The 13,579-nt window shown below is 34.8% G+C and overlaps 1 protein-coding gene across 1 annotated transcript in view; it reads right to left on the bottom strand.

The window, feature by feature from the left end:
• LOC115412831 (titin-like) overlaps positions 1-12,457 on the bottom strand; it is a 237,885-nt gene extending 225,428 nt beyond the window's left edge. Inside the window, 3 exon segments of the mRNA XM_030125488.1 lie at positions 712-915; positions 3,055-3,158; positions 12,303-12,457. Coding sequence (XP_029981348.1) covers positions 712-915; positions 3,055-3,145 — 295 coding nt within the window. The 5' untranslated portion in view covers positions 3,146-3,158; positions 12,303-12,457.
• Between the last annotated feature and the right edge of the window lie 1,122 nt (positions 12,458-13,579).

Below are 13,579 nucleotides of genomic sequence, written 5' to 3'. Positions count from 1 at the left end.
ACATCTAATATTTGACATCACTGACCCCATTTACATTTACCATATAAATCCAATAACTGTTATTAATCAGATATTTGTAATAATCAGATATGATGCATTTACAGTCACTTCAGAAGTAGGATAATCCATAAACCCTGGTATAGACGTTTCAGTCAATTATTTAATTTATTTCAGAGTTCATATGTACGTAGTGACATAGAACCCAACTTCCTGCTACTGTCTTCTAAGTCACTTCTGTTTTCTATGATTTCACAGTTTTTCCACATGTTCAGATGTAACAGAATTAAATAAATCAGGTTAACTTGTATACATGCATGAAGACATGGGAGTATTGGGGACAAATCCAGGTGTCTTAATCTGATTTATTATAATCAGATTACTGCTGTTATCTGATAAAACAGATCAGATCATACTGTTTACATGATCAATAATAATCAGATACTGATCAGAGTACTAGCATTGATGGAAATGGGATCATTGATTGTTTGAGCTGATCTTATTCAGCTTCTGTAAGTTAAAATAAACTTAAATGTGATTAATTCTGGTTTATTTCAGGTTCTTCTGATTCATTGGTTCATAATTATTTTGTAAATGCTTGTTATTTCATCTGTGTTTCTATAAACCTCCTCCTCTGATGTTTTCATGTATGCTAGTGCTGATGGGCAGGTTGACCTCTAACCCCGACCCCTGACCCTGACCCCGCACCCTGACCTGTGACCAGCAGTTCGGCAGTGCTGGTGGCCTGTCCGGCTCCATTGGTGGCTCTGACTGAAAAGCGTCCGCTGTGGGCAGCGGTCACGGCGGGGATCGTCAGAACAGCGCGGCCGTCGCTGAACGAGATCTGAATGCCGGGCAGAGCTGCGGCGGAAAGAACCTGGCCATCACGGAACCAGCTCACCTCAGGAACTGGAGAACCTGGAGCAGAACCACAACAGAACCACAGAGCGGTTACTCTTCACACCAAGTCCAGCTCAGATGTCCATTTACTCTGATTCAACCTTTATACCATCAATGGGAACATTCATATTCTTCAGATTCTAAAAATACATGAAAATTATAATTTAAAATTAATTTATATACTGTTGGATTTAACCCTTAAAGACCTAGAAGTATTAGTGTGTAAACGTCCACATTATTTTTCCTCTACATTAAATTTTATTTGTGATTTATCACCATTTATTATAATATTATCCTCTGTATTTTGCATTTTTCAGAGTAAATCATGTATTTTCCATATATTTAATTCACTGATCATGCAGATGTTCATTAAAGCTCAGAGTAAATTCAAAGGTTATTATATCAAAACAGAGAAAACTGAAGAAAAAAATGACTTTAAAAATGACACTACAATATATCATTAAATGAACATAAAAAACAAACGTCTGCAACCTTATTTTGTTCATTTTTTTATTCATTTTATATATTATATTATTTTTTATTCATTTTTTTTATTTATTTTGTTTATTTTTCTACATTTTGTTGGCCAGTTTATTATTTTTTTCTTCAATTCTGTTCAGTTTGTGTCTTATTTAGTTCATGTTACTTATTACTTTGCTGATTTATTATTCATTTTTGTTTAATTTATTGATCACTTCATTTTGTTGCTTATTTCAAATTATCTGCAGGTTGATAATATGATAAGTTTTACAATTTAATATTTCAACCCTGTTGTCATTAATATGGTGGAATAGATTATGTTTACTACTTCAACAACTGGACTAGACAGTTAATATAATAATAATAATAATAATAATAATAATAATAATAATAATAATAATAATAATAATAATAATATAATGCACATTCTGTGTCCGATCGATGTGTGATCAATGTTGCACCACAGGAGGGCGTACGGGTACAATGCTGCTGTTGCACCACGGGAGGGCGCTATCATACAATGGCACCACGGGTACAATGCCGCTAGTAATAATAATAACAATAATAATGATAATAATAATAATAATAATAATAATAATAATAATAATAATAATAATATGAGGATACTGAATCTGTCCATCCTGTTATTGTTATGTTACATTTACATAACAGGGTTGACATCAGAGTAAATTAAATAAAAGATTAAATCAGTCCCATCCTCTGAAATATGACACTCTAAAGGATTAAACAGGTTTTATTGTGGTTTTATCACCTGAGGCAGATATTTTTCTCCTGGTCGTATGTTAAACTGAATCATTAAACTGATCCATTCTACAGCTGATGGTTATACATATACATACATCAGAATACATTATCTTTGCCTCTGTGTGGATCTGAACCATCAAACACCTTCAGTCTGATGAAAAATCAATCAGATTTATGTGAATCCAACATGTGACCCAAACATTAAACATATAAAACAGATCATTATTTTATAAAAACGTGGAAAGGAGGTGAACAAGCATGTGCAAGCAGGTTAAAAATGGGTGGAGAAAAGTGTCAGGTGTGTTGTGTGAACAAAGAATGTCAGCAAGAATGAAGGGAAAGGTGTAGAGGAGCAGGACATGTTAGATGATTGGGAGAAAAAGTCAGGGAGGGCAGACTGAGATGTACAGAGGAAGGATAGTGAATATATTGGTAGAAGGCTGATGAGGTTGGAACTGCCAGGCAGGTCTAGAGGAAGACCCAAGACCAGATTTATGGATGCAGTGAAAGAGGACATGAAGGTAGCTGGTTTGACAGAGGAGGATGCAGAGGATAGGGTTAAATGGAAGAACAGCCCAAAGGAAAAGAAGAAGATTATTTTACAAAAACATCCTGATGTAGACGTTCAGCTTAAAGCAGAGGAAGTTCAGCTGTTTTCACTGATAAAAGGCATGTTTTTGTGTATTTTTATGTGTTTTATCACCTGAGATAGATAGATAGATAGATAGATAGATAGATAGATAGATAGATAGATAGATAGATAGATAGATAGATAGATAGATAGATAGATAGATAGATAGATAGATAGATAGATAGATAGATAGATAGATAGATAGATAGATAGATAGATGTCATTTAGTGAATGGTGCAGGTTTTTTCTGTTGTGTAATAAACTGTTTTTTTTTTTCTTACCACTAACTTGAGCCTGGAACGTCGCAGCACTACCCTCTAGTGCTACGACGCTCTGCAGCGGCTGTGTGAAACTCGGCGCCTGTGTTGACATTATGGTCGGCACCCTGAGAAGAAAAACAACAAAAAACACATGGTCAGAAACAGGAAGTAAAAACAAACACATGGTCACAAACAGGAAGTAAAGAAAAAACACATGATCATAAACAGGAAGTAAAAAACAAACACATGGTTACAAACAGGAAGTTAAGAAAACACACATGGTCAGAAACAGAAAGTAAAGGACAAACACAGTCAGAAACAGGGAGTAAAGAAAAAACACATGGTCACAAACAGGAAGTAATGGAAAAACACATGGTCACAAACAGGAAGTAAAAAACAACAAACAGGTTAAAGATGAAGCAGTGAAAGGAACACATTCACATTAGTGTGAAGGAGTGAAGAATTCAGAAGCAGAAAATAAAAGTTACTCACTGATGATAAAATCTATTAAAACATTAAAAATCTGATGTCAGTGATTAAGGAAACCTTTAAATTCACAAAAACAGAAAACTATTATAAATGTGTTAAACATCTAAAGCTGATGAGTTTCATGCAGAAAATATTCAATCATTTAAAGTTTTTTGTTCAAAATGTATGAAAAGGTTCAACTCGAGGTTTGTTTGTTTTTTTACACCAAACTGTAAAGGTTTAATAGTGAAAACCACAGGATCTTGTGACAGTAACTAAATACATCAAACACATTTCATGAGTAAAACTTCCTCATATATGTCATTAAACACTGAAAACTACAGTTCACACTCAGAAAAAAATTTTCCATTTGAGACACTTTGTGCCTTTATTTCCCCTCTAAATATACTAAATAAATGTTCAATTCTTACTCAGATTTAGAAAATAAAACTGAAAAAACAAAAACTAACAAACAAACAAAAAAAAAAGTTTAATTAAAAAGCATTCAACTGAACATCAGTAACAGGAGTTTTTTTCTCCAGTTTTAATGAGTCATAAAGAAAAATACAATAAAATTAACCAAATAAACCATGTCTTAAATGTCTTAACTGTATTATACAATATTTTATACGTATGATATAACTGAAATGCATGTTTCATTTTTATCTGTACTTTTTCAGCAACAATAAATTAGAGCTTCAACTGATAAAACCTGAAACACTCAAACTAAATAAAAACTAAAAGTAATTAAGCCTGAGTCTAATTAAACCTGAATCTAACTAAACCACCTCAGTCTAATTAAACCACCTCAATCTAATTAATCCTCAGTCTAACTAAACTACCTCAGTCTAATTTAACTACCTCAGTCTAATTAAACCCAAGTCTAACTAAACCTCAGTATAATTAAACCTCAGTCTAAGTAAAACACATCAGTCTAATTAACCTCAGTCTGATTAAACCTTAGTCTAGTTAAACCTGAGTCTATCTCCAGTGGACTGATCTAAGTCTAACTCCACCATCCAACTGGTCTAAACCCGTCACCATGGGAACATAAATCTGTCCTGTCGCTGCAGGTATAAATACTCTAGTTCCTCCAGACGTCCTGCAGCGCCTCATGTTCTCTTGTGACCTCTGACCCCCCAGTGGCTGACCCCTCCCCTCTCCTTCCCCTCTCCCTCCCCTCTTGTGATAAAGGTCGGGGTTTGGGTTATTTTTAGGACCCTGTTCCTGGATCTGGTCCAGGCTCCGAAGGGTCTGGATGATAAAGCTGACAGCTGATCCTGGACCAGGATCTGGGCGGATTAGACCACCTGTCTGAACCTGAATTAGGTTTCACAGTTAGATAACGACAGATTAAAGTCTGATCAATGATTTATCTGAAAAGACATTAGATCAGATGGAACTCTGGGTAAAAACGGCATCATCTGGTTAGAAGAGACAGTTTATGGTCTTTCCTTTGGTGTTTAATTCAACCTGTCAGGTCCCACATCCTGGTTCTGATAAGTTTAGTTCAGCTGAATTTAGTTTAGTTTAGTCAAGCTTAGTTTAGTTGAAGTTTGGTTGAATTTAGTTACTGAAAGTTAGTTTAATAGTATTTAATTCAGTAGAATATACTTTAGAGAAATTTAGCTTAGTTGAATTTACTTTAATTTAAGTTTTACTTTAGTTTAAGTTTAGTCTGGTTTAGAGTTTCCTAACTTTGCACTGAAAACCCATTTTCTGTCTTTCTGTGCTGTTTTTCTTCTAGTTTGTTCTTAAAATCAAACTGATTTTACATATTTCCATTAGATCTGTCTATCTGTGGTCTCTGAACTGGTTCCATATCTGAACTGGTGTTCTTTATTGGTGTATGAACACAGATCCACCGTGGACCTCCGTTAAGAGTGGATCTGTGGTCTGGGCTCAGTCTGTCACTGGTTGAAATGGGTTTAGTTTGATGGTCCATTTGGTTCTAATGGGCCCTGTTTGGTCCTTTAGTCTGAGGATAATAAACATGGTTCTTCTGTTCTTGTTTATGTTCATCTTTCTCATCGTCTGTCTATCTTTTCTCATGTATTTTCACTGTGTTGTTGTATTTTGTTTCTTAATTGTTCAGACACAGTATTCACAAAAACAATGACTGAGTTAAATGTTCTGGTTGTGGTTCTTATTCAGTTAAAGTAATGAAATGAAGAAATGAAGGTTCTACTGATTCTACTTCAGGCTCTGATTAAAAACATGAACCCATGATCTTTTCAGTTTTTACTTCATGAACTTGTCTGTTGTAGTGCTTAACAGTATTTCTGTAGCTGAAACAGATGGATCAGAACCTGCTGATTCTACAGAAACAGAACCTGAATACACCATCAACCTGACACACTCACATCCACATCAGACTCATGTTTAGAATAATGATCTGAATCGACGCTGAACGTGGATTTAACACTGACTAGAACATTCTACCTGTGGCGTCTGACCTTCAGGTAAAAAATAGTTCCAGTGTCCCTGTATGTCAGCATCATGTTCTATCTGAATCAATCCCCAGTTGAATTTGTGAGGTTGTCTGGTTCTGTTGCTATGTTCCAGTCCTGTGGTCTGGATGCAGATCAGTCTGCCAATAGAAGTAGGTGGTACTTTCACTGAAGGAGAACTCAACTAATTCAGTCAAAGTCCATTTATGACTTCCTATCAGTGATCAATAGGAACTATATTGATATTTCTAACCATTTCTATGTTATAAACCATCAAAATATGGACTATTATTCGGAAAGGAAAATGTTTAATATTATAAAAATTCATCAAAAATCTAAAAATCTAAATTTGTCAAAACTCTGAACAAACTTTGTAGACATTGTTTCAACGAAGATACATATAAAATTAGAAATGAATCAGACCAATAGTGTCAGAGAAGATATTTAAAGAAATTGTTAAGGAAGACGATGAAGATGAAGATGATGAAGATGAAGATGATGCCAGACACAACACCTTCACTATAGTTCAGAGCCTATCAGCAGGTGAGATAAAAAAAACACCAAAAAGGATGAACTTGGATGGAAATATGACACAACAAAACATACGACTCACAATGACAACATAAAACGTCCAATTTCACAACCTGAGATGCGTTGACTTCACTATTTTACCACCGCGATAAAGTCAAATAGCTCAACTCTGTGATTTACAGACGAGTTAAATCTGTCAAATATCTACTGACCTCAACTTGGTTCTATTTTAATTGATTCGCTTCCTGTGAAGATACATGTGTATTTCACTGTGAACATGTTTTTTAAAATTATTTCTATGTTTTATCTATTAATGCACATGTTCAGTTCTGTACAGAATTCTTGTTTTCTTTACAAATGTAATTAATAAATAACTAGCATTTCAATTATCCCTCCATTATCATAGAGGTCCTTCTAATCACCTAAAGTGCATACTATAATTTCAAAATGTTTTTCATTCAGTTTGTTTTAAACTTCAGTTATTAGTTGTTGTTTTTTTTTCATCCTGGCATACGTCAGTGATTAACACCAACATTGATTAATATTCATTACTATTTTTTGTGCTAGGTCAAATGTTAAATGCTAAAATGTGTCAGTGTGCATTTTGTACTCACTTGGTTGAAGGGTGTTAGTGTAGGAATTTAACACTGTTTACAATGTACTGATTTTAGTGGATGGGTCAGAATTTTAAAAATCATACAAAAATGAACAACTTCTGAATTCTAACCTAAAACAAATTGTGAAAAATAATATGACCTTTCACAACATGAAGTACAAAGTATGCATAATATGCTCTCACCCAGATACCAGACGGTTAAAGACAATACATCTGGGTTTTTTGAAGAACAAGTAAGAGGTAATTAAAGAGTAATTAACATAACATTAAACAACAGAAAATCATTTAAAGTGTAAATCACAGGCTGAACATGGATAGATGACATTTTAAATCATGTTGATTAAAACCACGAATCATCTACAAACCTGAAAAACACTGAGTCCACAACAGAAAACACACAAAGTCCTGCAGGTTAAAGTGGACGAACTGAGGAATTTGCACAAACACAATGAAATAAAACCAACATCAACACTGAAAATAACCAGTCACATGACCCTGGTCCTGGACATGTGATCAGGCTGGACAAATCCAACACCTCTGAAAACAGGCGTTTTACCATTTCCTGTTTATCTTCATTCTTTAGTTTCTTTTACTCATTGAATCAGTTTAATGTGAAACGTAAAAATCACTAATCACTCATTACAGATTTATTCACTGCTTTAAAGAATCTTCTGTTAAACTCATGGTTTAAATGAGATAAAAGCGTAGCTGCTTCATCATCAGATCATGTATTTATTAATATGGATGAAGACGTGCTCAGTGAATGCCTCTTTATGTACATTTGTGTTTTAACCCAGGCCTGAACATGAACATGAACTAAACATGATGCAAATCCAACTTTAACCCAAACTGTTAAACGTCCAAATCTCCGACTAAAAACCACTAATGAACCACTTTAACTCATCGTCTTTACACTGATAATAAATGTTACACTGAGAAAAGTTTAACCATGAGTCACTGAACTACACACAGTCCCTGAAAGCATCATCTGGATTCATTCACTGACCATATCTCACACATTTTTTTTCTGTCAAATTTCACATATTTCAGCCTGTAATAATAATTGATATATTTTGTTTAATCATTTTTATCTCGTGTTTGTTTTCTGTTTTTTGACCATTATCTTATCTGGTTATTATTAAAAACTGTATTTTTTAATGTAATGAGTCATTGGCCTGAAACTGTAAATTATAATTCATCAGGTGCAGGATCTTAAGCATAATTAGTCAAATGTTCATTCAGTTTGTTTTTCTGCTTTTATTTCCAGTTTGTGATTGAGTTTTTCCTTAAACTCTAAATAAATTGTGATGAATCTGCTTTGGATTCTGGTACAAAAACTAGAGAAAATGGTGTAAACACTGGTTTTAACTGATCATTTTGTTTTATCAAATCATTGTGTATGAGACAAAACATCTTCTTGATTGTACTGCATCTTATTTCACTGTTTTTTGGTTGTTTTATTTAATTTTCATTAGATTTAACTTTAATATCCTTTCTATGTGTGAAGGTTTATATTCTCTATAATAAATAGATAAAAAGTTGAACCCGGGCTGAAATGATGTTAAACTGAGTTGATCACATGTGTCTAAGAAGCATTTAACTGAGATGGAACCATAATTAGATTAGATTAGACAATTTTATTGAAACTGAGGTTCCAGTAGCAGCACAAAACTAAATGTACATATATGAGAAATATTACATGAAAATAATAATAACAATAACTATTAAAACAGTAGTGAAAAAACGAGCAATTTCACATTAGACAGAACTAGCAGAACATAGTAGTAATAATATTGTAGTAATAATAACAAATAAATCAGTGTGTCATATTTTTATAATATGCATAATACATAGTTTAATAATCACAAGATAAAAATTATAATAAAGCAATAATAGTAATAACCATAACAACTATTCACATGTAAATAGGTAATAATAATACTGATAATAATAATAATAATAATAATAATAATAATAATAATAATAATAATAATAATAATAATAATAATAATAAAATGGACAAGAGCTGATATTTATTGCACCTTCTTGTGGTTACCGATCAAACTGAGCCAGACTGTGACATTTAACATCTGTAACTGACTCAGACAATATTTCTTCTATCAGAGTTTAGTGGATGAAGGTGAGTCCATCCCTGTAGTTTTACAGCTGAGATTTAACTCTGAATAACAGAGGTTTAAAAATTAATTAAACCAGAAAAACTGCATTCATTAAAATAAAAGGAGACGCAATGAGATGATGTCATTAGACAGAGAAATGGGGACGTTTCGGATCTGGATCTGATGGTTAAACAGGTTCATGGTCACATTAAAACTGTTCGAGTCCTGGTTTTACTGGTATTTAAACACAGATGGAGGTCCTGGTTTTACTGGTATTTAAACACAGGTGGAGGTCCTGGTTTTACTGGTATTTAAACACAGATAGAGGTCTTGGTTTTACTGGTATTTAAACACAGATGGAGGTCGTGGTTTAACTGGTATTTAAATACAGGTGGAGGTTTAGGTTTTACTGGTATTTTAACACAGGTGGAGGTCCTAGTTTTACTGGTATTTAAACACAGATGGAGGTCCTGGTTTTACTGGTATTTAAACACAGATGGAGGTCCTGGTTTAACTGGTATTTAAACACAGGTGGAGGTCCTAGTTTTACTGGTATTTAAACACAGGTGGAGGTCCTAGTTTTACTGGTATTTTAACACAGGTGGAGGTCCTAGTTTTACTGGTATTTAAACACAGGTGGAAGTCCTAGTTTTACTGGTATTTAAACACAGATAGAGGTCTTGGTTTTACTGGTATTTAAACACAGATGGAGGTCCTGGTTTAACTGGTATTTAAATACAGGTGGAGGTCTGGGTTTTACTGGTATTTAAACACAGATGGAGGTCCTGGTTTAACTGGTATTTAAACACAGGTGGAGGTCTGGGTTTTACTGGTATTTTAACATAGGTGGAGGTCCTAGTTTTACTGGTATTTAAACACAGATGGAGGTCCTAGTTTTACTGGTATTTAAACACAGGTGGGGGTCCTAGTTTTACTGGTATTTAAACACAAATAGAGGTCTTGGTTTTACTGGTATTTAAACACAGGTGGAGGTCCTAATTTTACTGGTATTTAAACACAGGTGGAGGTCCTAGTTTTACTGGTATTTAAACACAGATAGAGGTCTTGGTTTTACTGGTATTTAAACACAGGTGGAGGTCCTAGTTTTACTGGTACTTAAACACAGGTGGAGGTCCTGGGTTAACTGGTATTTAAATACAAGTGGAGGTCCTGGTTTAACTGGTATTTAAACACAGGTGGAGGTCCTGCTTTTACTGGTACTTAAAAACAGGTGGAGGTCCTGGTTTTGCTAGTATTTAAATACAGATGTGGTCCTGGTTTTACCAGGATTTAGACACAGGCAGCAGTCCTGGTTTTGCTGGCATTTAAACACAGATGTTTTCTAAAAATAATGGCGTTGAGGTGATGATGTAATAACTGTGTCTCATCACCTTTATGGCCCAGATCGAATGCCTTCATAACTGTCAAGTCAAAAAACGTTTCGATATTTGATAGTCATATCGACAGTCACAGCTTTAATCAGTTATTTATTAATATTATGTGAACAGGCACCTTTAAGTTCTGGTAAATACATTTGATTTAAACTGATGACATAGAACACATTAGAAATAAAGGAGTTTCAGACAGAACAGAAAACTGGAGTCTGCCTTAGTTTTAGTCTTAGATTAGATCTAGATTCTTTTAAGAGACCTCATGACTGAGGCTGGATGGTTTAAATGTTCTAAATCCTCCTGAATGTGTAACATCCACGACTACAGAAACAGAGTCACATCGACACAGACCACGGTTGTCCTGATTCCACAAAACAAACATCAGTTTAAGGAAAACGACAGAGATCACATTAAAACTCCAACCAGAGACTTGATCAAACTCAGATTTACTGAACAGCTCATCACCTCCATCCAGTCGATACTGACTGCAACTGTTGAACTGGAGGCACCGTGAAAAACCATCTGTTCAGCCAAAACCAGTAAAACATCTTTATCTGCACCAGTAACATCATATTTAACCTATAAAGACCCAGAGCTACTTTGGTGTCAGTTTAATCTACATTTAACCTTTTTTAAGTGATTTATCACTTAAGAAATATCTATTAGTCTTATAATATTAGTCTTTGTAGCTGTATTGCGTTTTTCAGTGAAAATCTGACATTTTCCTTTACTGATCATGTAGGCTAGATGTAAAGTATGAGTAAGTAAATTCAAAGGCTTCTTATATAAAAACAGAGAAAAATTAAGAAAAAGTGACTTTTTCAGTCATTAACTGAACATAAACCCAGTGTGTCCATACACTATCATTGATCCAACTTCATGTGTTTTACTGGTGAATCAATGTTGTAGAAGATGAAGGTGTTTCCATGTTCACTATGGAGCCTCTGAACGTCCAAATGGGTCATATCTGATGACCATGAAAATATGACAAACTGCATTTTACACCATTTATTTACAACATTTTAAATCAGTAGATGGTTTTGGGTCTTTATGGGTTAATGTAGGTGGAGATCTAGACTAAACTCAGATGAGACCAGAAAAACCAGAGGATCATCAGTTGGAAATATGTTACTGTCTGCTGAACTGAACCAGACTCAAACTGAACCATTTCAGTCACTTTAACCATTAAAAGCCTCCAATCACAGCAAACAAACAGGTTAAAGTGAAGCGGAACAAGCAGCGACTGTCAGATGTGACAACATTAACTGAACTATCATAATAATCATCACAGAAACAATGAACCAGTGAATGTGGAGGTGAATCAGTGAACAGGTTAACTTCATCCCCCACCCCCCTTAACCCCCTGCTGAGCTGTGTGTGATGTACTGAGGTGGGGGTTTATCTAACACAGGACACCAAACACCAGAGCCTATAAATAGTATGCAGACCCCCCCCCTCCCATGATTGACAGCCACCATGTGTGTGAGGATCAACTGATAGCCCTGTGGCCGATTCCCTTAAAAAGCCATGGTGGCCCAGCTGACGGGCCGCCCTGATGCTCTCAGCATCTATTCTGGGACGCCCCATTATAACCTTCAACACCAAAATCACAAAAAATCCCCTGAAGGTTCAGGCACCGAACCACCAGATCCCAACCCAGACCCAGACCCAGACCCAAACATCAAACCCTGCTTACCTGTGAGCACAAGGATGCCCGGATGCCCAGACAAGGGCTGATGTCAGGAAATGAAAGTCTCTTTATCCGAAAAGTTTGTGTGAAAATCCAACAGGAGAACAACTGAGCCTCGAAGGAACCCAAAGAAAAAAACAAAACTACAGGCCTCGACTGTAGTTTTGTTTTTCCTCCCGACAGCGGTCCCTCCAGCCGAGGCGTCCAGGCCGGGAACGCTGACTCTGCTCAGAGGACCGCCCTGGTCACAGGCCCTTTTATACTGCCGTGATGTCACAGCAGGCAGGACAGTCCATTGGTCGCACAGCCACAACCCCGCACGGCATCATGGGAGCATGGGGAGACATTTTACACAAGCTGTCACACCTGTCAGACGCTTTACTCAACAAAGACAAACACCAAGGATGTGATTTCACAGGTTCATCTGGAAACAAACCATTAAATCTGACACAAAAATCTGTCAAACAAGGATTTACAAAAAAAAAAAAACCACTGTGTTTTTGAATTAGATTAATAATAATTAACCAATAACTAACAGTCTGACATTTAGGTTCAGTCTCTTCTGAAGGTTGATTATTAATGTAGAGGTATGATGATTGGATTTATCCCTGTTTATCAGAGCAGATGATTATTGACATTAAATTAGATTAGATTGAACTTTATTGATCCCTCTGGGAAATTAATGTTGCAGTATTAGCACAACACTGAATGTACATATATATAAGAAGAATTACAAAAAAAGGAAAAGAAAATAACAACAACAATAAACTATAGCAACAGTACTAAAACAGGCAGATTAGAACTAGTGCTATTACTAGTAGTAATAAATAATAAAAGTACTAATAATAAATAATAATAATAAAAGTAATGATAGTGATAGTAGTCACTACAAGGATTACAGTAATATGAAAAATAATGATTACAAAAAGTATGTAACATGAGAAAGTAAATAATAATAACAAGTTCATCATTTGTGCCTTGGTTTTTGTATAATATTGATTTGCTCTGGACTCTGAGACTGAGCCAGATTTATTTTTTAACGTGTCTTTGTCTTATTTATTATTTAATTATTATTGATTTTTTTTTTTTTTTTTTTTTTTGTGACATCAGAATTAACATTGAGTTTAAATCTTATTTCATTCAGCATTTTGGGTGATTGATGACTTCAATCTATTGTTTCTGACAATAATTCTAACATCTATATACAATTTACAATAATGAAACTGGTACAAAACAGGTTATATTAGGGTTTGGTTTCCTTCCTTCTTTTCTTTCTTTCTATT

Source organism: Sphaeramia orbicularis, chromosome 21 (genome assembly GCF_902148855.1).
Source record: "Sphaeramia orbicularis chromosome 21, fSphaOr1.1, whole genome shotgun sequence".
NCBI lineage: Eukaryota > Metazoa > Chordata > Actinopteri > Kurtiformes > Apogonidae > Sphaeramia > Sphaeramia orbicularis.
This window is presented reverse-complemented; position numbering and strand designations above follow the sequence as displayed.